Source organism: Idiotropiscis lumnitzeri, chromosome 2 (assembly GCF_059441095.1).
Source record: "Idiotropiscis lumnitzeri isolate Australia: NSW breed Sydney's pygmy pipehorse chromosome 2, RoL_Ilum_1.0, whole genome shotgun sequence".
Classification (NCBI taxonomy): domain Eukaryota; kingdom Metazoa; phylum Chordata; class Actinopteri; order Syngnathiformes; family Syngnathidae; genus Idiotropiscis; species Idiotropiscis lumnitzeri.
In genome coordinates, this window is record NC_142392.1 from 25,482,499 (window position 1) to 25,509,422 (window position 26,924).

The 26,924-nt window shown below is 42.7% G+C and overlaps 2 protein-coding genes and 2 pseudogenes across 2 annotated transcripts; 1 reads left to right on the top strand and 3 right to left on the bottom strand.

The window, feature by feature from the left end:
• The first annotated feature begins 13,257 nt into the window (after positions 1-13,257).
• LOC148342090 (uncharacterized) lies at positions 13,258-15,341 on the top strand (annotated as a pseudogene).
• A 991-nt stretch (positions 15,342-16,332) lies between these two features.
• LOC148342091 (uncharacterized) lies at positions 16,333-18,917 on the bottom strand (annotated as a pseudogene).
• A 1,193-nt stretch (positions 18,918-20,110) lies between these two features.
• Positions 20,111-21,238, bottom strand: LOC148342092 (uncharacterized). The gene has a single exon (XM_088284668.1). It carries the CDS (start codon positions 20,843-20,845, stop codon positions 20,111-20,113), a length of 735 nt encoding a protein of 244 aa, XP_088140794.1. The 5' UTR covers positions 20,846-21,238.
• Positions 21,239-22,552: 1,314 nt separating this feature from the next.
• Positions 22,553-26,423, bottom strand: LOC148342093 (uncharacterized). Its single transcript, XM_088286604.1, has 2 exons — positions 26,249-26,423; positions 22,553-24,646 (listed from the first exon to the last, which is right to left on the bottom strand). The coding sequence occupies exons 1-2, from the start codon at positions 26,370-26,372 to the stop codon at positions 22,884-22,886; spliced, it is 1,887 nt and encodes a 628-aa protein (XP_088142730.1). The 5' UTR covers positions 26,373-26,423; the 3' UTR covers positions 22,553-22,883.
• Between the last annotated feature and the right edge of the window lie 501 nt (positions 26,424-26,924).

The window sequence follows — 26,924 nt, forward strand, 5'->3', positions numbered from 1 at the left end:
TGAACCTGCAAGTGTAACAATTCTTTTTCTACATCCAATACAATATTTTCTTGCAAAAACGGGGGTTCTACTCATACTGATTAGCAGTTTCTCATTGACGGACTGTTTCGCTTGATGTCAGTAACTGGGAGGCGCACGCCCTCGAGGACGGCCACCCGGCACAGCTGAGTGGTGGTGACACTATTGGACGGGTCACTGGCGGAAGCTTCAATCCATTCGCGTCTCGCCCCGTCTCCCATAAGAGCTCACCAACTTAATCCCTCATCATATTTTACAAATGCCAATGCCAATTGGTTTTGTCTTGTGTTTATGATTCATATTCAATCCCCATGAACACGTCAATTATAATTTAGCTCTTCTTTTTTAACTAACTAATATAACCCCGTTTTCCTCAACCTATGAGTCAGTATTCTTTGAAGTGGATTATCCGCAGACTAAAAATTTCTAATTTAATTTATATCAATTTACTGTATATCAAAAGTCCCCTCATAACATGATAATTCATCATATTCCTGTCATTTCCATCTCAAAATGTCGTTCCATTAATTGAATTACCGTAGTACATCGGTCGCAAAACTGAAGTATGGAACATTAGATGTTTTTTTTTTTTTTCGTTTTGCATGACCTTTAACCTTGCATGTTCTGTTTCAACAAAATTGTATCTCTTACCAGTATCCCTGTTTCATGAGTTGCTGCCGGGGGCACAAAGGAGGAGTTCAGAGAGGAATTTCACCCTCAGGGGCAATCCCAAACTTTTGTTTCCAGGACACTGTAACACTCTGGGCTGGTTTATTGTTCTTCTTATTGCAATTTTACTGCATTCAGTCTTCCTCGAGACTGAATACGTTCTAGTGTTTGCCAAATAGTTAATCCTAGTTTCTCACTTTAGCTTTTCACAGTCAAGATATGAACTTTTTCAACTGCACAATCATTGAGGTCTAATTATCAATTGTTTACCGTAGTCAGACTTTTGCCATCAAAGAGACCTGTTCCTTAACCATATGTTAACGTTTTCATCACTCAGGGCTTTTCCGTGTTGACAAATCAGATTCCATGGAACATGCATTCATCCTTTTATGATCTTAGATTTCTCTATTTAAATTACCCCTTTTTGCAATGAAGATTAATTTCACCCCAATGATTATGTAGCCAATTATCTTTCTCATTCTAATTTTGCTTTAGTTCTTATCCACATTTTTAAACATTTTTTATGCTGCATCTTTCAATGCACACTAAGATGCACACGCGTTAGTTGAACTGATAAAACGGAATATTAATGCAATAACATTTGGGTTTTAGAAGGGGCATTTCTTCCTACAAAGGAGGGACTGGCACTGGTTGATAACTATCACCCCTTATCTCCTGCGTGGGGGCTGCCTGACTTCTTGGTCCCACAGTAGATGGTAGCCAGGTTTTTGATTTTGCGTGGCCTTTACCAGAACACGAGTAATCACAGTGTACGTATCTGAACAGCGGAGTCGAACCGGCCCAGACTTAATGCATTACTATTGCTACGTACCAGCAAAACCGTCGGGCCCTCCACACAACGGTACACCTCGATCCTTACTGTGTTCCATGCCACAAAGTGTCCAATATGATTCGTGGAAGCGCGCTTCTCTTCATTATTTCTATTTTCAGATCATAATTTTCCTGCTAAAATTTACACCCTGGCCAGGGTCTGTGCTCAAACTGAGCTTATTCACGACTGTTGTCTATAGCTATAGTTTTAAACTTCTTATTTCTCATCTCTTTAACCACTAGACCTTTCTTTTCTTTATCTTCTGCACATTTCTCCCGCACTAGTCCCCATTTACTTAGTTCCTATCATCATTTTTTTAATTTATTTTTTTTATACTTTTTCTAATGTTCTTTCGTAGTGCGGTACTTTGACATCTTTTTATGTCTTAATCAATCATTATAGAGGCCTCTTGTTTAAACAATAATTGAAACTAACACAGGTACATTTTCCATGACCAATCAGCCAGCAGACCCACACGCACAAGCTCTCTTAAACGACCCCAAAAGCCCCGACCGCTTGGACACAGGCGCACAACACCCATTGTGAGTAAAAGCATCTCACCTAAAGTTCAGCCGGCCGGCTGTTGAACGCCTGCGCCCCAGCACCCTTGAGACCCTCAATGGAGCAAAATGCCAAAAATGTGGTATATTTTGTTGTTGATGTGTGGGTCTGGCTCAGCTTCCCTCCGGACAGGTCGCCGAGCATGGCAGAATTGGTGATGGAAAAAAATTCTCTGACACAGCCATTTTGGTTAGAAAGAGATTTTATCCTCGTCACATGCTGATGTCAAAAGAAGTCTCCCCAAAAAGAAAAAAGGGAAAGGTGTCCCCTCTCTCCGGCCTTCCCTTCTTATAGGGAATGGCCACACCAGACATGAATATGGAAGGTTTGTATTACGATTGCTGGCATTATTTTAAACACTTACAGGACCGAAGGTCAATTATTTAATTTAGCAGGTTCATATTTACTGAATATGTTCGACATTGATTGTTAAAGATGTGCTCTCAACGTCCTTACTTTGTTACGTATGTTTATGATGTATTACTTTGTCACATGCATGCTTATGATGTGCCGCCCCTTTCATCCCTTTTATCCTTTGTAGCCTCAGAATAAAATCACTTCTTCCACACTGTCAGACGAGACAGGTTGTGTGCAGTTATTCCTCTGTCAATACAGAAATTCTGGTTTGCTGATCCTGAAAATAGTTGGACGCGAAACTACTGCTGCGTAGTACCACTCTGCCAACATTGATTAAACAAAAAGCATTTATCAAATGAAAGTAGAAGTACAGTGCATCGATAAGATTGACTGGGATTGTAGTCATGGTGTTTACTGATGCATTTATATGACTTCGTTTAAATGTAAAACCTCAAAATTACACACATAGTATTTTCATGACCCACACTCTCATTCAGAACAAACAAATTCAGTCTGCTCAGGTCAAACTGATGACACCCCAGATAGTACTTCATGGACAAATACAATAAAACACATTCTCCACATAGGCCATAGAAGATACAAACATATCAAGTTGGGCCGGGGAGGACGTCACAGGGGCGCGATCAAGAACACCAAAAACATAATTTGATCTGGGAAAACATACACCACACAATCTGTACACTGACGAGATTACAGGGGAAGGAGAGACGGAGAGACTGCCGCCTGCCTGAGAAGGTCAGCCTTGGACGTGGAACGTGGACCGGGGGAGGGAGCAAGGACGACCGATTCAACCTACATGACCCTTGACATAGGAAACCTAGAAAATGTGAGGCTGGGCTGAGATCAGCGCAACATTTTTCGATTGGACTCGTCTGAGTACGGTTTCTCGTCAGATTAAGAAAAAGCCGCCCAGATATCTGTATTTGTACTATTTCCTTAACTCCAGAAATCAAAGAAACTAAAATATCGGAACTCTAATCAGTTGTTGTTGAGTCTTTATTTGACCCTTTTCTTCTTGAGTACAAAAAACGAACACGCATTGGAGTAAGTTTGGCTTTGAAGATTCATTTACGAAATGTTTCTCATTTTCTCGGTGGCTCAACTCCAACAGTGGATATAAACATACACTTCATCTGTCAGCATAGTTTTGAAACCTGATGACATGACAAACTTAATTTATATTAAAACATTTAAAAACCGGAATAAGTAAAATATTAAATAATCAGTTCATATTTTAAACTGAGAAAAAAACACGGAGTTTACCCCCGCTAATGGTTATTCTTTGGCATTTAATTTCTGCACTGATTTCATTTGGCATAAACAAATGTTCAGCAACCCGGCAAGTAAAAGGCAATAATTAAAAATAAAACGGCAATAATCTTGAACGATTTCCCCATTCCAACATCGATATACCCGCCAAGACATCGTGAACATTGGATATCGATGCGAAATAACCATCACAGAGGAATTTTGCTATGATCGCAAAATTCCGAACGAACTGGCGAGGCTGCCCGGCTCACCATGGCTGGTCATCGGGGCCGGGAGGCGGCGCAGGCGACGCAGAGAGAGGAAGCAGAAGCGAGGCTGCAGGTCCGGTGTCTTGCAACGGCTGCGACGGCAGCCCCATAGGCAACCACTACCGAGTCTGCACCTCACCAACGCCAGATCCGTGGTCCACAAAATCGACGACCTGGGATTACAAATCCTGGGAAACCGCTATGTGCGCGATAGCAGTGTGATCGTCGTCACGGAAACCTGGCTGCACGCAGACGTCCCCGACGCTAGCATCCAGCTGGCCGGGCGCTCGCTACATCGCGCGGATCGGACGAGGGACACCGGTAAGAGGAGGGGCGGGGGGCTCTGTGTTTACGTGCATGAGAACTGGTGCGGCGATAGCACGATCGTCGAGAAGCACTCTTCCCCCGACATCGAGTTCATGTCCGTTAAATGCCGGCCTTATTTTCTCCCGAGGGAGCTAACGGTAGTGATTGTCACAGCTGTTTACATCCCTCCCGACGCTAGCACTAGCACGGCGCTCTCGCTACTCGCGTGCGTCATCAATAAACATCAGCGGGCCCACCCTGATGGCGTTCACGTAGTAGCGGGAGACTTTAATAAGGCCAATTTAAAGACTGTACTCCCAGAGTTTCACCAGCATGTCAAGTGCCCAACGAGGGGAGACAACACTCTCGACCATGTGTACTCGAACATCAAGCACGCATACAGAGCCCTCCCACTCGCCCCTCTCGGCCAGTCAGACCACCTGTCCTTGCAGCTCGCACCTGCGTACACCCCTCTCAGGCGCAGATTCAGGCCTACCACAAAGACTGTGAAAACCTGGCGTGACGACGCCATGAGTGAATTACAGGACTGCTTTCATGACACAAACTGGGACCTCTTTGATCATCAGGACCTTGATGTCTACACGCATTGTGTACTGGACTACATCAAGTTCTGCATGGAAACTGTGTCCCAACATAAGACTATACGGACCTTTCCAAATGCGAAGCCCTGGATGTCCAGCAGGGTTCGCTCTCTCCTCAAGGCCCGTGACGCTGCCTTCAGGTCAGGCGACAAAGCCCAGTACAGGGTGGCTCGTGCTGACCTGAGCAAAGGCATCAAGCTAGCCAAGGCAACCTACAAGGGGAGGCTGGAGGCCCACCTTGCCAGTAACAGGCCACGGGAGGTGTGGCAGGGTCTACGGAGCATCACCAACTTCCGTGGCAGCAGCACGACCTCTGTAGACCCGAGTGCATCGCTGGCAGAGGAGCTTAACTGCTTCTTCGCTCGCTTTGACTCGCCCCAACCGTCACACCCCCGCACTTCAAGCTCCAACTCCCCCCCACTCATCGTAGAGGAACACGATGTGAGGCGCGCGCTCCTGGCGGTCAACCCCAGGAAAGCTACTGGACCCGACGGAATACCAGGCAAGGTCCTCAGAGCATGTGCCCACCAACTGTCACATGTTTTCTGCAGGATCTTCAACCGCTCCCTGGCTCAGGCAGTCATCCCCTCCTGCTTGAAAACTTCCACCATTATTCCTGTCCCCAAAAAGTCACCAGCCGTCCACCTGAATGACTACCGTCCTGTTGCTCTCACACCAGTCATTATGAAGTGCTTCGAGAGGCTGGTTCTCCAGCACATCAGGGACTGCCTTCCTCCCACTCTGGACCCCTACCAGTTTGCATACCGGGCTAACAGATCCACTGAGGACGCCATCGACACTGCTCTGCATGTTGTGCTGGGCCACCTGGAACGACAGCAGAGCTATGCAAGGATGCTCTTTGTGGACTACAGCTCGGCATTCAACACGATCATCCCAGACATCCTCGTCGCCAAACTGGACACTCTCGGCCTCCCTGCCCTCACACGCATCTGGATTAAGGACTTTCTGACCAACAGACCCCAGACTGTGTTGCTCGGCCCCTACACGTCCTCCACCCTCATGCTGAGCACCGGTTCCCCCCAAGGATGCGTGCTGAGCCCTCTCCTGTACGCCCTCTACACCTACGACTGCAGCCCGGCCCACGGCAACAACACCATCGTCAAGTTTGCTGACGACACGACAGTGGTCGGTCTGATCTCGAAAGGTGACGAGACAGCCTACAGAGAGGAGGTAAAGAGACTGACAACTTGGTGCAAGGACAACAGACTGCACCTTAACTCTGCTAAAACAAAGGAGATTGTCGTCGACTTCAGGAGGAACAAGACGCTGCCGCCCCCCCTCTGCATCGAAGGCGTGTGTGTGGAGAGGGTCCACACGTTCAAGTTCCTGGGAGTACAGATCTCCGATGACCTTTCTTGGAGTCACAACACCACAGCAGTGGTAAAGAAGGTCCGCCAACGTCTGCACTTCCTGAGAGTCCTCAGGAAATTCAACCTGGACAGGAAGCTGCTGCTGGCCTTCTACCACTCGTCCATCGAGAGCCTGCTGACGTACTGTGTCTCCACCTGGTACAGCGGCTGCACTGAGGCGGACAGAGTGAGGCTCCAGAGGACAGTCAAAACAGCGCAAAGGATTATTGGCTGCCCTCTCCCCCCACTGTCGGACATCTACACCGCCCGGTGCCTCAGAAGGGCTCTCAACATCGTCAATGACAATACCCACCCAAACTCACACCTGTTCGACCTGTTGCCCTCTGGCAGGCGCTACAGATGCATCAAATCAAGGACCAATAGACTGAGAAACAGTTTCTTTCCGAGAGCCATCTCCATACTGAACTCTCACACACACACGAGACCACCCTAACCTCGCAAAACAGCATTGTGATGTGTTTCTATATGCCCTATTCAGTACTGAATTCCATTGCACTGCCTTCTTTATTTATCTAATTTATATATTTGTCTGTATTATTGTTGTATTGCACTGGAGAGGGGAGCCCTCTAATCTCGTTGCACACTTGAGTACAATGACAATAAAGGGATTTCTATTTCTATTCTATTTCAAACAACTTAATGTTGTGATGCATATTTCTAACGATAGAAAGTCGTTCTTTACAAAGCAAATGAGAGTAAAACGTGTACAAACCTGCTTCGTTCTCTTCTTTTATTCCACAAAGTTCCATTTTGTACTTGGGTGTCATTCCTGCACTCATTTTCAAACGCCAATCTCAACAAATCCGCACTTGATCTCTGCTTGGCGATAACTCGTGTGCTTCTCTTTGTTCGACGAGATGAAAGAAAGATGGCATCGTTTTTCAAAGTCGCACAGAAAGGATTTCCTGTTCGTCACGAAGGCGGAAAAACAGGACACACCCCGCTGTGATATGATTGGCTGCTGGCTGTGTGGCGCACTGTCACCAACTCACCGACAGATGTCGCCAATTGCGATGCAAATCATTGTTATCTTCTTCTAAACATTGGAAAAACGTCCGTTTTGAACCGTCTGCACGTGAACAAATATTTTAGTTCCCAAATATGAACTTGAGAGATGTATTGAATTTTACTTTTGTTGCTGGTTTTGTTTTCACATCTGCCACCATGTTGTTGGTTGGATAGTATTCCAAATGTATTTCCCTATTATTAACAGTTGACATGATAAAGTGATACTTTATGTCAACATATTTGCACCTTTGCAGGGTTTTTCAACAGGTTGCGATGTGGTTGCGAATTTTAAATGAAAATATGTCACTGTTTTATTACTTAACTGTTATTGTGTTCGAAAATGATTTAGGTATTTCTTTAAGTACTTTAATATTTCATTATTCGTTTCAGTATTCATTAAACTACAATAATTCACTATTAATTTCAAGATTCATTGAACTGCTTTAGGATTAATTGAGTATTCAATGTTTAATCGTTACAGTATTTACTTTTTAAATTTTTGTTTCACCATTTTGTTCAATCTTAATCTTATGGAAAATTATTTAGCAAGCACCAACACAAGGTTTTTAAAGATAAAGATAAAGATGTCCTTCAATAGTCCCACAATGGGTAAATTTGCAGTGTTACGACAGCAAAGATATAGATCACACAGAGGCGGTGGTGCAATGTGGCCGTTAATGTATGACATTAGCAGCAGACATTCAGAAAAAGCAAACCTATGCGAATATACACAGTATATACGTAAATACACAAATCCCCATGTGTATATACACACTTACATCCCACAACATTTACAAGTGTAAGGAAACACTCCGAATGTCTGTCTATGGTACAGAGAGAAAATTAATGAAATGCTGCAATGATAAAAAATACTGCTGTCATAACCCTTGTCGGTCATGTCAGTGTTTTTATTCTTATTTTCTTCACCTTCCTGCCAAGTGCTCATTCTGTTTATTTAGTCAGCTGAGTGGGGCGTTCCCTCCAGCACTCGTTCCCCACCAGCCACGCACCTGTTCCCCGTTACCCTCACACACCTGATGTCCATCTGCTCCCCTAATTACTGGACTATTTGAACACCTCACTCCGACAACTCATTGGCGGTGCATTGCTCCGTTACGGACTGTCACGACCGCTCTCTGATCTCGTTCATGCTCTTGATTTACTAACTACTTCTCATTTCCACGGTGACCCAACTCCAACAATAACATGACAAATATTTGTCATCTCATCAATATTTGCACAACAGAGTACTGAGTTTCGAGATCCTCACTATAATAGTTCTCAAAATTATATTTCTTATCAATTTAGCTTAGTTCAGGGATATTTTATTGACAATCTAATATCAATCTACAAAGACAGAAAAAAAATGGTGGTGGGGGGCGCGAATCTTTTTCTTCTTGGTAGGGGTGGGCGTGATATAATTGAGAAGCACTGCTAGTATATGCAGAAATTATATTCATACAATCTTGCAGCCCGAGTGAACCACAGCATTGTTGCAAGTTCGGTAGGAGAAACGTAAACGTCCCACTGCTGGAGCAGCGGCGGCTTCTCTGGGCTTAGGCGGAAGTGACATGGAGCTGACTCGCCAATGTGGCGTTTATTTAGTTATTTTGTTGACCGATTAAAATGTTATATAAAATATATATTAAAATATAACAGCCAGGGGTAAAAACAAAACACAGAGGCAAAGAAATATACATATTATTATAAATATATTTGAAAAATACGCGCTTAAAGAATGACGTCATAAACAAGCGCGTAGCTTCCGAAGGACCTCGACCACATCCACCGACCTGTCCACACCGGAACAAAAACACCCACCGCTAAATTCTTCTGATTTATGTGGAACTCACTGTAAATTTCTCACAGGATGTCCAGTGCTACTCTAAAGGACTACGACATAATTCATTAAGTCTTTGTGTCCCGATAACCTAATCTTTGCGGGTTGATGCTTTTCGGCGTAGTTAGCTTAGCTTGTTAGCTTAGCTGCTTGTTAGCTAGCTAGCTGCTAACGAAAAGAGGCACATGACTCATCGCCAAGCAGAGATCAAGTGCGGATTTGTTGAGATTGACGTTTGAAAATGTGTGCGAGAACGACACCCAAGTACAAAGTGGAACTTTGCGGAATAAAAGAAGAGAACGAGCAACATCTTCAACTGCTGGGCGAAGATTGGAAGCAGCCTCGTGTTGTGCCACTCAAAGCAGGTTTGTACACGTCTTACTCTCATTTGCTTTGTAAAGAACAACTTTCTATCGTTAAAAATATGCATCACAACATTAAGTTTGGGGAAATCGTTCAAGGTTATTAACGTTTTATTTTTTAATATTGCCTTTTACTTGCCAGTTTGCTGAACATTTGTTTATGCCAAATGAAATCAGTGCAGAAAATGGATGCCAAAGAATAACCAAAAGTGGGGGGTAAACTCCGTGTTTTTTTCCTAGTTTAAAATTTGAACTGATTATTTAACATTTCACATTTTCCAGTTTTTATATGTTGTTAAAGAAATTAAGTTTGTCATGTCATGTTTCAAAAATATGCTTACAGGTTAATAAAAGGTCACAAAAACATGGACCTCTTAAACAGGAAAACGTGAGTTCAGTGGTAACAGAGTTGTGTCCATGCTGGCAGTTTAGCAGGAAGCCACAAAAACAGATGCACGTCTTGAACCGTGTTTGACAGGAAACCGTTTAGCTCGCATTGAACAGAAGTGTGACCCAAACATGTCTTGTAAGCTGAAACCGTTCGAACAACAGGAAGAGTGAGGACGGGTGTGATAAAGTCAAAGTGTTCATGTTTTTCCATTCTTTGAGTTTGCATATACAAATTGCTTTGCTGTGCTTCAATAAAACGCCGCACAGGAGTGGGAAAGCTTTTCTCTTTGGCGGACTGCTCCTCGCAAGTGACAAAGACAATCTTGGCTGGGTGATTCATTTGTGCAGGCTTGTCTCGTTTTTGAAAATGACTTCTCTGACATATCTTGTTCAAGCAATTCCTTATGGAATGATTCGACCTGACTCTAAAAACTGTGCAAACTGCGGCAATAAGATCAATGGAGGTTGATCAATGTTTGTGAATAAAACACAAATTATTACGTTTTTAAAAAAATCAAGTACGTATTGGTCTTATTTATTGAGGAACTTTGTTCTGTCTTGGTCGGTCGGGTGAGAGTCAATAAACCTCCGGTGGATCTGCACTGTTTAGTCTTAATGTGCGTAGTTTCACCCCATCCAAACATTTAAAATTCATTTAATGCATCCATCCAGGGTTACTCGGATCTCATCAGTGAACAAGCGCATGCTGCAAGGAATGCATCTGCATCTTTGTCTTACAATGGGCTTAAAAAGCGAGAACATCACAACCCCCTTTTCTATCAACAAGCCCAGGAACATTTAGTTCTATCTCTAAATGCAAAAAGACATACTTGTAAACATATTTCACTTGAAGGATTTCTATTCTAGCAATGACATAATGTTGATTTGGCCCCCAGTGGTCTGCATCAATATGTTGGGGTCCCACAACAGGTGTTCCATCACACCCACACAATAGCCTTTGTGTGCTAACTTCAGTTCGCTTCCAGAAACATCTGTGACTATGTCCGGAATTAAATCGGGCATCGGCCGCAACGTGCTTCCGTTTTAAATGCTCGTTTATCACTGTTGTGCTGTGAAAGGGAGGTTTACATCGTAGGACGTAATTTTGTGAAATGCCCCCATAGTCCGGTCCAAATCGGGGTCGCACGCATTGCTCCGTATGCGGCGGGCACAAGCCAAGGTAGCACGGTAGAAACAATATAAGACAAAGTCGCCGCCTGAGCTTTGACTTGACCAAACCAAATTTGTCTTATTGTGTCCTGCAGACGTCAGTGAATACAATCTCCGTTCCGTGAAAGAGGAGCCAGACTTGACTCACATCAAAAAGGAGGAGGAGGAGATCAACAAGTCACCACTGAATGTTGTCCCTATAAAGACTGAAGATGAAAACAAGGATGAGAGTGAGGACAACAGAGGGGCGGAGCCTACAAGCAGCAGTTCAAGTCATCACGTGACAACAGAAGCACATAATGAGGACACATTATCACACTCTCCTGATGATGATGGGCAAGCCAAAGGTGAAAGGGCATGTCACACTGACAGTTGGGTATGTTCTCACTGTGGGAAATCATTAACTTCAAAATTCTCTTTAAAACTGCACATAAGAACACATAGTGGTGAAAAACCTTATTCCTGCTCAGTTTGTGGCAAGTGTTGCTCTCAAAAGTCGCATTTAACAAGCCACATAAGAACACACACTGGAGAAAAACCTTTTTCATGCTCATTTTGTGGCAAGTGTTTCTCTCAAAAGTCAAGTTTCACAAGACACACAAGAACACACAGTGGTGAAAAACTTTTTTCCTGCTCAGTTTGTGGCAAAAGCTTTTCTGTAAAGTCAAGTTTAAACAAGGCACACAAGAACACACACTGGAGAAAACCCTTTTCCCTGCTCAGTTTGTGGCATGAAATTCGTTAAAAAGGCACACAAGAACACACACAGGAGAAAACCCTTTTTCCTGCTCAGTTTGTGGCATGAGTCTCTCTCATAAGGCGCGTTTAACAGAACACACAAGAACACACACTGGAGAAAAACCCTTTTCCTGCTCAGTTTGCGGAAAAAGTTTCTCTCGAAAGTCTACTTTAGTAAGGCACTCCAGAACACACAGTGGTGAAAAACCTTTTGCTTGCTCGGTTTGTGGCAAAAGCTTCTTTTTTAAGTCAAATTTAACAAGTCACGCAAGAACACACAGTGGTGAAAAACCTTTTTCCTGCTCAGTTTGTGGCAGAAGCTTCTTTGAAAAGTCAACTTTAAAAAAACATAGAAGAACACACAGTGGTGAAAAACCTTTTTCCTGCTCAGTTTGTGGCAAAAGCTTCTTTTTTAAGTCAAATTTAACAAGTCACGCAAGAACACACACTGGAGAAAATCCTTTTTCCTGCTCAGTCTGTGGCAAGAGTTTCTCTCTAAAGGCAAATTTAACAAGCCACACAATAACACACAGTGGTGAAAAACCTTTTTCCTGCTCAATTTGCGGAAAAAGTTTCTCTCGAAAGTCACAATTAACAGTGCACTCAAGAGCACACACTGGTGAAAACCCTTTTTCCTGCTCAGTTTGTGCCAAGAGTTTCTCTCAAAAGTCGCATTTACGAAGCCACACAAGAACACACAGTGGAGACAAGCCATTCAGTTGCAGCATTTGTGCTAAAAAATTCTCCACTAAACATAGTGCTGAGAGACACAATTGTGCTGGTGAGAATAGCAGCGATCCTTGAAGCTTAAAAAAAATAAAACAAAAAACTGAAGGAACTGACTCTTTGTGGTAAGATGTAAATGTGATTTTGAATATAATGTAAATTTAATTTTGCAAAGCTCTTTTATTGACACTAAGCCAATGTGATCAGTGCCAGAAGAACCATTGTGTCTGAGTGATGATGAGTTTTTTTGTGTTTACATCAAACATTATAAATAAAATTGCCTTTGCCTGGAACAACATTTGTGAACATTATGCTTTTCAGTTGTCGTTTTGTCAGGTTTAAATGCTCTGACGCCTTTTGGGAGAGCTTACTGAAATAACTTACTAAAGGTAACAGCCGAAATAAAAAGATGGCTGAGAGGCCAGGAGGAACCAGACATGGCGTTCGTTTTCACCAGCCGGCGGGGGAAAGAGTGGGACAAAGCAGAAGCGAGCAGGCAGCTCCGCGTGACTCCTTCCTCTCTCCTCCTCCTCCCTGATCTGCTCTGCTTTTATTAGCTTGACTCAAGAATCACCAGGAGACAAGAAATTAAAATACAATGAAAGTCTGTTTAGTCTAAACTAATCACTAGAATACGGAGCCCCTTAGGGGACACGGAAGAGAAAAAAAAAAACTTTGCGTTCCCTCGCAAAATCTTTGCGTTCCCTCGCATTGTTTAGTTTTTTCTTCGAGTGAATGTTTTTTTTTTTTAATGCGCGTTTATGTACTTCCGGGTCATCTTCCGTGTAAACAAACGCAGCAAAGATGGCGTGTGTTCACCCGTGGGCGAGTTTAATTGAATTTTACTTTGAAATTGGCTTGAAATACAAAGAAATAAAATCAGTTCTGGATATTAAGCACGGTTTTCAAATAAGTGAAAGACATCTGAAGCGAGTGCTAAACAAAAAAGGATTATTTCGTCGTAAAACGTTCACTGACTTGGCAGTCCTGGTTGACTTTATTAGAGGTCAATTGCAGCACTCCGGACAGTTACACGGGTACCGATGGATGTACAGTAAATGCAGAGAACATGGACTTCAAGTCAGGAAAGAGGATGTTCGTCTGGTGCTGAAAGAGTTGGACCCGAGTGGAGTGTCCTGAAGGCAGGCAAGACGTCTGAGACGACGAAGCTACTTCTCTAAAGGGCCGAACTTTATTTGGCACCTGGATTCCTATGATAAAGTGAAGCCATTTGGAATTTGCATCAATGGGGCTATTGATGGCTTTTCAAGGAAAATAATGTGGCTCAATGCCTACACAACAAGTAGTGACCCAAAGTTGATTGGAGGTTACTACATGGGAGTTGTGCAGCGTTTAGGGGGTTGTCCTCGAATCGTTAGAGGTGATCTTGGAACTGAAAATGGCCATGTCAAAGGCTTCCAGCGTTTCCTTGTCCCCATACCACCAGGAAGCACCCTTGACAGCTACTTGGATGGAGCCAGTACCGCCAATCAAAGAATTGAATATTGGTGGGGGTTTCTTCGCAGCCAGTGTATGGAGTTCTGGTTATCACTCTTCACAGACCTTAGAGACAATGGCTTCTTTGATGCTGGATTTCTGGACAAAAGCCTCCTGCAATTTTGTTGCATGGGACTTATTCAGGTGAGTTACTACATTCCAATATAGTAATTTATTAAACGTGTATTTGTGCATATGAGAGTGTGTTAATGGAAATAACAAGGATAGGAAATAAAAAAGGATGGATAGGGGAAAGAAGATGGTGGTACGTGTGTGTGTGGTGGGTTTCACACAGTGAATATGAAATGACCAAGGTAAACAGAGATGGAGAAAAGGTGGGATGAAGGTGCGAGTGAGTGGCAAATAAGGAGAGAAAAGGGGCTTTATGCTGTAATTTCTTGCTCTTTAAAATTGATTTGACTGTGTAGCTTTTCCTACATCTATCTGCATATTATTTTCAACAGGATGAATTGGATGAGACTGCCCAAGTTTGGAACTCCCATCTCATTCGGCCCTCAAAGAACATAAATGTCCCCAGTGGTCGGCCCAACGTGATGTATGCTTTACCTGAACTTTATGGGACAAGGGACTTCCTTTCCCCTGTTGACAATGAACAAGTTTGTCATGACCCGTGTCGGGCATGTCTGTGTTTTTTGTTATTGTTTTTGTCACCTCCCTGCCATGTGCACGTTGTTTATGTTTGTCAGCTGAGAAGGGGCGTTTCCCCTCAGCACTCCGTCTCCACCAGCCACGCACCTGTTCCCTGTCAACCATCACGCACCTGATTCCCATCTGCTCCCCCTAATTAGCGGACTATTTATCCACCCCTGGCCGACAGCTCTGCGTCGGAACATTTCTCCTGCTACGCCATTTTATGGACTTCACGACCACCCTCCTTCTCGCTCATGCCCCCGCTCCTGCTCCATGCTCTTGCCCCATGCTCATGCCCCATGCTCATGCCCACGGTCCCTTGTGTTTTGTCACGATCCTCGTCACTTGTCTTCTTTCGTTCTATTTAGTCACGTTTAGTTTGTCCACGCCACGTTGTTTGTCCTCGTTGTTTGATTCAGTTCATAAATTCCCTTTAAGTTACCCTTTCCCCTGCTTCCTCGCTTTCTGGGTCCACCTCCTCCTCGCCGACCGGCGAGCGATACCTGACAAAGTTCAACTGTGCAAAAACCAGTGTGTTTTTCGTAAGACCATGCCTTGTGATCCGGATGCATTTGTATTGTGTGCTGTGTTAATGGCCCAGTCTGATATGACTCTACCAAGAGATCCATATCAGGCTGTGAACATGTATTTGTACCTCAAAGAGGCCATCACCGCAATTCTGTAATTCCCAAGCATTACGTTTTCATTGGCCATAAAGATTCATTGTTGGTGAAACTATTTTTCCTTCCTATCACCAATCATGCGAGTATGGTATCCATATTTTCTTTTACATTCAAATTAAAATATGACATACACTTTCTGTCTTGGTCACTGACTTCAGCCACAATTTCTGAACCTAACTGCATGTTAAATATTTCTGCAGACAGCTGTTGTGGAATGCGCTATTTAAATAAAGTAGTATTGTATTATCCTAATTGAGATTTTAGAAACTTGCCTGTTAAAGATGATGACATAATTGTCACTCCTTGCTTTGGACAGCAGGTGGTGTCATGTGTTTAAAAAATGCAATATGTTACACTGAAATAGAACAAATTTTATTAGCAATCACAAATTCTTACAAACATCAATTTACCTGACAGAAAGGCAACGTTAGGATATCTGTTCACGAACAGCCTTTGGATGCAAATGGAATGGCAAATGGAAAAACTCTCGTAACAGAGCAAATATTTTTTTCACAATTTAGGATGTATGAACACTACATATCAACAGCAATTAACCATTCGACCCTTGATGGGCAACTCTGGGTCTTAAAAAAAGTGTTGTGAGTCTTGGGACATCTTTTTTCCCCAATTATTATTTTTAATTATTATTTAGAAACTTCAACGGACCTTAATTAGGGAACTTTTGGGAATTTGGAGGGAAGCCGGAGTACCTGTAGAACAGCCATGCAATCATCGGAAGAACAAGCCAACTTCACACACAAAAGGACCTCAAAATTGTGGAACGTGATGATCACTCGTACAACATGCCTTTTTCAAAGCTAAATTAATCAAATCAAATGTATATAACTGCAGCAGAGGATGAGAAGTTATCACATCCACCTAAAAAGTTGCATGCTCAAATCCAGTCTTCAGCCTTCTGCGTGGCATTTGGCACCATGTGGGTTTTCTCCATGTGCTCCAACTTTCTCCCACATTCCTGGTCCTGGTCTGGTGAACAATCCACGATGAACCCCGCTTCTCACACAAAAATAAGATAGTGCTCCATCTAACATGGAACCATCATAAAAATAAGTGGAGCAGAAAATGTGGAAACTATGGCAGTGTATTAATGTACAAACAGAAAAGCCTACTCTCTGCATGGTGTCAGATTTAAAGAATGTCCATTTCTAAGTAGTTACTGGACAGAATGTTGTCAAACTCTGTGCGGAATTCAGGGTAAGAGCTGTATGTGCATGGTACTTCAAGTGTGGCTCCACAGGTATGGGCAACAGGCCTTCTGTTCAGTCCACTTTCACTATTGAAGCATACCAGAATGTTGTCAACACAGATGACAGAGGAACCAGTCCAGAAACGCAGGATTTTTTCAGCTTTGGTTTGATCAGCATTTTTTACATAACGTTGGAGATAGTTAAAGGTTGCTTGCTCTCCTTGAGACATCACCATCTTTGTTGTTTTAAGCAGTTGCAACACTTTTTTGCCTGTGGCCTTCTTGGAGTCATACAGGGACAACACACTTCGCTTATCTGGTAATTTGTGATGCACAGGTATCATTATTGTGGCGAAACAATCAAGTATAAACTTGGGCTCTTGTAGAAGGGCTTTATGAGCCATTGTTTGAATGGCAGGCTGTAAGCTAGTCTTTGGTGGGAGGAAATGGGAACCCATTCTTGTAAATACATCAAGCAAGTCCTCTTCATCACTTTCCTCTATTGTGCCCTTGGAGGCCCTTCTCAACTGCTGATCTCTCAATGGGAGGAAGGTAGTTAAGGAATGATGATGTAAGGATGTCTACATCAACTGAGTCAATGCCATGGATGCAGGCTAACATGAAAGCTTTTGATAGCCTCACTGGCATGACACCATGGTCTAATAACCCTTTCACCCAGATCCGGCCAACCGCTTGCCATTCAGCCTCACAAAAATCTGGCCTCAGCCTTGGAACCCGCTCTGTTTCCCCCTCACACTGTTCAAGAAATTTTTCCCAGAATGCAGTGTAACCTTCCCTTGACACGCCAGCATCATCAATAGCTTTTTCATTTACAAACTTAATCTTTAAATTGAATTCCATTATACTACTGTCCATAAACACTGACAAAAGATCATCAACAATCTTTATCCTACAAATCGATGCATGCCATGTAGTCCTTGGATCGCTATGGTTGTCAGGTGAGGTTGTCGGGGACAGGAGACTGCTTGAAATTGAGAGCACGTCTTGCGTTTGATTTGGTCCACTGTCCTGAAAGAATAAACATTCAAACAACAAAAATACTGTTTAGTCAACAAAGCAAAGGTGAAATGTGAAATGAACTTTGACGATAATTGTGTGAGTATCAAAATAATGCCTGATCCTATGTGTCCTATAATGCAAGTAAAAACCTAACAATAATAATAATGCATCATATTTATATAGCGCTTTTCTGGACAATTACCAGACACTCAAAGTGCTCACAATGAATACATTATTCATGCACTCATGCATTCACACGATGGTGGTGTTAAACTACGTATTTGCCACAACTGCCCTGGGCAGGTTGACAGAAGCGTAGCTGCGAGTGTGCGCCTACGACCCCTCCCGACCACCACCAAACATTCACACCAAGCCATACATTAATGTGAGTGGCTGTGGAGGACACATGATTGGATGGAGTGGGAATCGAATGGTTGTACCTCTGACCTGGCCCCTACCTCCCAAAAACCAACAGAACTACTATAAATAGTCAACTTAAAATTTATGTTAAGGATTAAAATTAAAGTGTTGCTTCAGATTATTTAACAACAAACATTTCCGAAATTATATTTTTGTTTTCAAGAAATTCACACCTTAAGCATTCTTGCAATTCTCTGGAAGTATGTTTTATATATGTGACGTCGCACAAAAACTGAATGCTGCTTCTCCATGATAATGTTCCCCTCAATCCCTGAAACTGTAAATGTAAACTGTAGGACCATTAAATGACAAAATACGATATTATATTACTTAACAGTTGTGCAAAATAAGTCAGTAGTTTAGAGAGTGTGTTTGGGGTAACTTGCAATGGAGCCTACCTGTGCAGTCACCTCTTGTTGAGTGGACTGTCCAACTTGCGAAGGCAGGTCATTAGCAGCAGGAGGGAGAGGAGGTTGTGAAGCCTGTTCGGTCCCACCTACATCCCAGAACTCTGAAGAATTAATTGAACACAATGTATTAAATGACAAACGTATTATTCGTTAAACCTCAAGTTAATGGCCTTGTCAAACAATTTATTACGCTGTTATTTACTGTATACTGAGTCTTTCTAAAATGGAATTTTACATATTTTTATAACGCCCCCAAAATCTCAATATATTTCAGAAAAAGAAAAGTATGACAGTATGAAATGTACAGACTTTAATTAGCAGATTAATCCACTCTTTCAAATGATTTAAAACCTGCATTAGTATTTCTACCTTACCCCAACAATTACTACAGACTCATCTTGATATATTCTCCCAAGGCTGTCCTCTGGATCCCATTCAACTGTATCTGCTTCTTCAAAAGTGTCGGGGGAGCTGTACTCCATCTCTGTTTGTGAGAATCCATTCGGAACTGCTCTGGTCATGTCCATAATTTCAAAGCAAGCATCAGGGGAAGTCTTTAGAATTTGGGAGATTAATCCAAACTGCATCCTGTCCGTTTGTGTTGATGTCTGACTCCTTCCCCTGGCCAATGTTTGTTTCATTATTTGCTGTTGAGGTTGAAGAAGATGGTTGGGATTTTCCTGCCTCTTCTGCTCTCCCACTCTCAGAAAGTCGTCGTTGTTTGTTTAACCTTGTGTGGGGGTTCGGGTTTGTGGGGCCTGGCGAGGTTATTGTTGTTTTCAGGTCTCCGGCAGTTTCCAGCCAGGCACGCCTCCGGCTTGAGAGGGCGTCGGCTCCTGCGCACCTGCAGCTCATCAACAGCAATCACCGCAGGGTTAAAGCTCAGCGCTGCCAGGAGCCAGACGCCGGATTATCCCGTGACCAACCGTGGCACCTGGCTCATGTCGTCGTTCACCTTGCTCTCGCCTGGTTGCCGTGACATGCGTTCGTCGTTAACCTCTGAATGTCCTCGTTCTCCCTCCAGCCGCCCAGCGCCCGTCCGAGCCCGCTCCTCTGCTGCCTACCGTCGAGTTCCTGACCGCCGCCTGCACCTTGGCCGCCCCTACGCTGCCTGCCTGCCGTTCACCGCTTCCGCCTCCTCGCCGGCATCTTCCCTGCCTCGCCGATCTCCTCGCCCGCGCTCCTCCCGCCACAGCGCCTGTCTGCCTCCCGCTCACCGCTCCCGCTGCGCCGTCACCGGCCCGCCTTCTCCCGCTGCTGCAGGCTCGTCTGCCCTGTCGCGTCGCTCCTCCACCAGCCACCCTTCCCCGGCTACCGAACTCACTGCTTCCCCTCCTATCATACCAATAAAACCTCCTCTCCTCTCCACGCTTGCTTTTGGGTCCTGTTTTCACTCCACTCGGTTCACCGAACCGCCACACCTTGCTTGTAATTGCAAACTCTGCAACAAATACAGTGAACTCTAAAACAATTGTCTGCAACAATTTAAAATCATCTAATGGTAAGCACTTTATTCTGATTAAATGCTGGGCGAACACTACAGATTAGGATAAAACACATTAGAAATAGTATTAAATAGCTGTGAATTTTCCCTCAGTCTTTGTGATGCATTTTTTAGCAAACATGTTCATTGTTGGCACACATGTTTTTGTTTTTTGAGTAGCAAAAAGACTTCACTTCTGTTTTACTTAAATCGAGCATAACAAATAATGCATCAACTGGCACAAACCTGTTCGCCTACGTCACTGTCAGATGAGTGTCCGTGATCCAGTCCATTTCTATACAGATCACCTCCGTCAAGGTGAGATCCATCTTCATTCAACTGTGAAAGTCCTCCCTTCATGTTGGTGACAGATAAAGTATCTTCACTGTGTTCATCCACTTGACATGTGGAAGGAACTTCTTTTGTGCAAATGTAAAATCTCAGCAGCTTCAGTTTGTTTTTTTCATAGAGTCTGCCAACCGTTTCATCTAAAGTAATCTGATTTCTTTTAAAGTCACATACCTCAAAAGTAAAGTCACCAACTGATCCTTTGGTTGAGCTTCCATCTGGGAAAAATAACTCTTTTCCCAATTCCAAAATCTGAGCAACAGTTGCTGTTTTTTCCATAATGGCATGCCTTGTTCCTCCACCATTGGTTGTCCTAACTTGATGGTATTCATTGCCATAAAAATGGAGCCATCCTATTTCAATCTTCCTGCAACTCGTTTCCGCAGAAATTTTTTTTTCTCTTGCCATTCCCCTGTCGTGGTTTTGGAGCACACCTGGAGTTCCACTCAGTACACCTTTTTTCCTTGATCTTATTTTGTCCCTTAATGTCTGTATGAGAGTTTCATTATCAGCACTGGGCATTTTCTGTCGACAAAAGCAAAGGACAGCTACTCGATCACCGTAGGAAGTGATATATTTGCCCAATTGCTCGTCAGTCAAAAGGGAAATTACTGCCATGTCAACCTGCAAATATGAAATATGAGAATAAATACTTGCAATGTTTACTTACTTAATAACGTATTTTGTATATATTCACATGAGTAATGGCACACAGCAGTCATAATTAAATGTATTCAATATTAAACATCTGGAAGTGGCAGTACATTTACTATTTTTGTAACGTAGTTTTTAATTTGTGTTAAATATCTTCAATACTATAAGAGCATTAACAGTGCAGCTAGACTAGATAGAAATGCTGGCTTCACCCCTCCCCCAGTTAAGTTCACACTGTATTTTTACCTCTATGTTACTAAAAAATAGTTACTAAAATAATAGTCAATCAAATTTATGCTTTTCTTGACACTCAAGAGGTAAACAGTTTGCACGCTAGTATTATGCAAAACGGAAAGTTAACAGTAGGGACCCATATTGCTATTATTAAGGAATTATGTTAGAGATTGTATGTTGCTTGTCGCTTTTCATGCGCATAATGTCACCGTGAGGGACATCTCTTGACTGCAAGAAACGTTCCAAGCCCTCCTCCATGATTAGTGCCGCCTCCAACGTACTGTCGTCTCTTGAACAGCCGCGCATTCAAGGCAAGGGTAGGCAAACTGACCCGGAAGTACATAAACGCGCATTAAAAAAAAAAAAAAAAACCATTCACTCTAAGAAAAAAACTAAACAACTTTGCGTTCCCTCGCAAAGTCTGCCAGGGAACGCAAACTTTGCGAGGGAACGCAATCTTTGCGAGGGAACGAAAAGATTTTGCGAGGGAACGCAAAGTTTTTTTTTTCTCTTCCGTGTCCCCTAAGGGGCTCCGTACAAGTCAGTGAACGTTTTACGACGAAATAATCCTTTTTTGTTTAGCACTCGCTTCAGATGTCTTTCACTTATTTGAAAACCGTGCTTAATATCCAGAACTGATTTTATTTCTTTGTATTTCAAGCCAATTTCAAAGTAAAATTCAATTAAACTCGCCCACGGGTGAACACACGCCATCTTTGCTGCGTTTGTTTACACGGAAGATGACCCGGAAGTACATAAACGCGCATTAAAAAAAAAACATTCACTCGAAGAAAAAACTAAACAACTTTGCATTCCCGCAAACTTTGCGAGGGAACGCAAAGATTTTGCGAGGGAACGCAAAGTTTTTTTTTTCTCTTCCGTGTCCCCTAAGGGGCTCCGTAGAATCGCGAACTCATAGAAATTACGACACAACGCCACTTTACTGCAGCTTGTTGTGAAGATACAATCACATCGCTGGTACTGTGCTGTTCCTTTACTGCCCTCTGCTGTCGAAACACGCACATGTTTCAAATCAACCTGGAAAATGGATTTCCCTTCACATCAACCATCCCAAATGAACCAAACTGTGACCACATATTTCGTGGGTCACACTTTGCTGTGCTACAATAAAACGCCGCACAGGAGTGGGAAAACTTTTCTCTGGGCCTTCTCACTGAGAGGTTTGGCGGACCGCTCCTCACAAGTGACAAAGACAATCTTGGCTGGTTGATTCAGTTGTACAGTCAGAAGGCTTGTCCGGTTGTTTTGCAGAAACTTCTCTGACAGTTCCCAAATACGAACTTGAAAAACGTATTCAACTTAACTGCTGTTGAGAGAAACTGAGACGTTTTGCGTTTCTCTGTCTGGTTCTTTTTATAGTTCAACTTCTCGTTCAGTTTTTCACCTTTTTACACAGCATAATGAAGGCCAGTTGAGCAAGTGGAACAAGTGATTTTATTGATGATTGTGGAAGGCAACGATTTCATAAGCACCATTTCTTCTCACACCTTTTCCATTAAGTACGATTAAAAAGACAACTGAAAAGCATAATGTTAAAAAATGTTGTTCCAGGCAAAGGCAATCATATTCATAATGTTTGATGTAAACACCAAAACAAATCATCATCACTCAGACACATTGCTTCTTCTGACACTGATCACATTGGCTTAGTGTCAATAAAAGAGGTTTGCAAAATTAAATTGACATTTTATTCAAAATCACATTTACATCTTACCACAAAGAGTCGGTTCTTTCATTTTTTTAATCTTCAAGGATCGCTGCTTTTCTCACCAGCACAATCGTGTCTCTCAGCACTACGTTTAGTGAAGAATTTTTTAGCGCAAACGCTGCAACTGAATGGCTTGTCTCCACTGTGCGTTCTTGTGTGGCTTGTTAACTGTGAATTTTGAGAGAAACTCTTGCCACAAACTGAGCAGGAAAAGGGTTTTACTACAGCGTGCTTTCTTGTGTGGCTTGTTAAACTTGACTTTATAGAAAAGCTTTCACCACAAACTGAGCAGGAAAAAGGTTTTTCACCACGGTGTGTTCTTGAGTGCGCTGTTAATTGTGACTTTAGAGAGAAACTCTTGCCACAAACTGAGCAGGAAAAAGGTTTTTCACCACTGTGTGTTCTTGTGTGGATTGTTAACGTTGACTTACGGAGGAAGCTTTTGCCACAAACTGAGCAGGAAAAAGGCTTTTCTCCAGAGTGTGTTCTTCTATGTTTTGTTAAATTTGACTTTTGAGAGAAACTCTTGCCACAAACTAAGCAGGAAAAAGGCTTTTCTCCACTGTGCGTTCTTGTGTGATATGTTAAAGTTGACTTTACAGAAAAGCTTTTGCCACAAACTGAGCAGAAAAAAAGTTTTTCTCCAGAGTGTGTTCTTCTATGTTTTGTTAAATTTGACTTTTGAGAGAAACTCTTGCCACAAACTGAGCAGGAAAAAGGCTTTTCTCCACTGTGCGTTCTTGTGTGATATTTTAAAGTTGACTTTACAGAAAAGCTTTTGCCACAAACTGAGCAGGAAAAAGGTTTTTCTCCAGTGTGTGTTCTTCTATGTTTTGTTAAATTTGACTTTTGAGAGAAACTCTTGCCACAAACTGAGCAGGAAAAAGGCTTTTCTCCACTGTGAGTTCTTGTGTGTCTTGTTACCTGAGACTTCTCAGAGAAGAATTTTCCACAAACCGAGCAAGCAAAAGGTGTTTCACCAATGTGTGCTTTTGTGTGACATGTTAAAATTGACTTTCGAGAGAAACGCTTGTCACAAACTGAGAAGGAAAAAGGGTTTTCTCCAGTGTGTGTTCTTGTGTGCCTTTTTACATTTGACTGATTAACAAAACTCATGCCACAAACTAAGCAGGAAAAAGGTTTTTCACCACTGTGTGTTCTTGTGTGAATTATTAAATTAGACCTTTGAGAGAAACTCTTGCCACAAACTGAGCAGGAAAAAGGGTTTTCTCCAGTGTGTGTTCTTGTGTGCCTTTTTACATTTGACTTATGAACAAAACTCATGCCACAAACTGAGCAGGAAAAAGGTTTTTCACCACTGTGTGTTCTTGTGTGGCTTGTTAAATGTGACTTTACAGAAAAGCTTTTGCCACAAATTGAGCAGGAAAAAGGTTTTTCTCCACTATGTGTTCTTATGTGCTGTTTTAAAGAGAATTTTGAAGTTAATGATTTCCCACAGTGAGTACATACCCAACTGTCAGTGTGACATGCCCTTTCACCTTTGGCTTGCCCATCATCAGCATCATCATCATTCGTATCATTATCATCATGAGCGTCTGATAATGTGTCCTCATTATGTGCTTGTGATGGCGCCCAGTGGTCTTCGTCATCTTCTGTTGTCACGTGACGACTTGAACTGCTGCTTGTAGGCTTCGCCCCTCTGTTGTCCTTGTTTTCATCTTCAGTCTTTATAGGGACAACGTTCACTGGTGACTTGTTGATCTCCTCCTCCTCCTCCTCCTTTTTGATATGAGTCAAGTCTGGCTCCTCTTTCACAGAACGGAGATCGTTTTCACAGACGTCTGCAGGACACAAAAAGACAAATTTGGTTTGGTCAAGTCAAACCTCATGCGCCGACTTTGTCTTATATTGTTTCTACCGTGCTACCTTGACTTATGCCTGCTGCACACGGATTAATGCGTGCGACCCCGATTTGGACCGGACCATGGGGACATTTCACAAAATTACGTCCTACGATGTAAACCTCCCTTTCCGAGCAGCACAACTGTGATAAACGAGCATTTAAAAAGGAAGCACGTTGCGGCCGATGCCCGATTTCATTCCTGACATAGTCACAGAAGTTTCTGGAAGCGAGCTGAAGTTAGCACACACAGGCTATTGTGTGCGTCTGATGGAACACCTGTTGTGGGACCCTAACATATTGATGCAGACCACTGGGGGCCATCGCAACATAATGTCATGGATAGAATAGAAATCCTTCAAGTAAAATAAAAGTATTTCTTTTTGCATTAAGAGACAGAACTAAATGTTCCTGGACTTGTAGGTAGAAAAGGGGGTTGTGACGTTCAGCCTTTTTGAGACCATAGTAAGACAAAGATGCAGATGCATTCCTTGCAGCATGCGCTTGTTCACTGATGAGATCCAAGCAACCCTGGATGGATGCATTAAATGTATTTTAAATGTTTGGATGAGGTGAAACTACGCACGTGCACAAAACTGTGCAGGGCCACCCGAGGTTCATTGACTCTCACACGACCAAGCCAGTACAAAGTGTACTTGATTTAAAAAAAAAAAAACTGAATATTTTGTGTTTTATCCACTAAAATTGATTACCCGCCATAGACGTTTTCGCCGCAGTGTGCACATTTTTTAGAGTCAGGCAGAATTCCTTCCGTAAGGAATTGCTTGAACAAGATCTGTCAGAGTTTTTGTCAAAAACGAGACAAGCCTGTACAAGTGAATCACTCAGCCAAGATTGTCTTTGTCACTTGCGAGGAGCAGTCCGGCAAAGAGAAAAGCTTTCCCGCTCCTGTGCCGCGTTTTATTGAAGCACAGCAAAGCAATTTGAATATGCCAACTCATAAAGAATGGAAAAATATGAACACTTTGACTTTATCACTCCCGTCCACACGCTTCCTGTTGTTCGAACGGTTTCAGCTTACAAGACATGTTTGGGTCACACATCTGCTAAACGGTTTCCTGTCAAACACGGTTCAAGACGTGCATCTGTTTTTGTGCCTTCCTGCTAAACTGCCAGCATAGACACAACTCTGTTACCACTGAACTCACGTTTTCCTGTTTAAGAGGTCCATGTTTTTGTGACCTTTTATTAACCTATAAGCATAGTTTTGAAACATGAGGTGTCAGGTTGAAATGCCCTGAGGCCTTTGGGAGAGCTTAATTTGCTGCTGACTGAAATAGCTTACTGCACCAGATAAAGGTGACTGACACCAGGGAAAAAGCAGGCATTGTTGTTCATTTTTACAGCCGTCCTGCTTCCTTCAGCTCTGTGCACCCTCTCTCTGCTAGCCCCCCCAATATTAAAAGATAAAACGGCAATAACCTTGAACGCATTTCCCCAAACAACTTAATGTTGTGATGCATATTTTTAACGATAGAAAGTCGTTATTTACAAAGCAAATGAGAGTAAGACGTGTACAAACCTGCTTTGTGTGGCACAACACGAGGCTGCTTGCAAACTTCGTCAAGCAGTTGAAGATGTTGCTCGTTCTCTTCTTTTATTCCACAAAATTCCTCTTTGTACTTGGGTGTCGTTCTAGCACACATTTTCAAATGATGATTCCAACAAATAGGCACTTGATCTCTGCTTGGTGATAACTCGTGAGCTTCTCTTTGTTCGACGAGACGAATGAAAGATGGCGTCGTTTTTTTCCCTTCGAGAAAATGGTCGTCACCAAAGCGGAAGAACAGGACACACCCCGCTGTGATATGATTGGCTGCTGGCTGTGTGGCGCACTGTCACTAACCCACCGACAGATGTCGCCATTTGCGATGCAAAGCATTGTTATCTTCTTCTAAACATAGAGAAAAACCTAAGATGCACATGAACAAACATTTTAGTTCCCAAATATGAACTTGAGAGATGTATTGAATTTTACTTTTGTTGCTGGTTTTCTTTTCACATCTGACACCATGTTGTTGGTTGGATAGTATTCCAAATGTATTTCTCTAACAGTTGACATGGTAAAGTGAAACTTTATGTCAACATATTTGCCTCTTTACAGGGTTTTTCGCCAGCGACGTGGTTGTGAATTTTAAATTAAAATACATCACTGTTTTATTCTCTAAATGTTAGTCTTAAAAATGATTTCAGTGTTT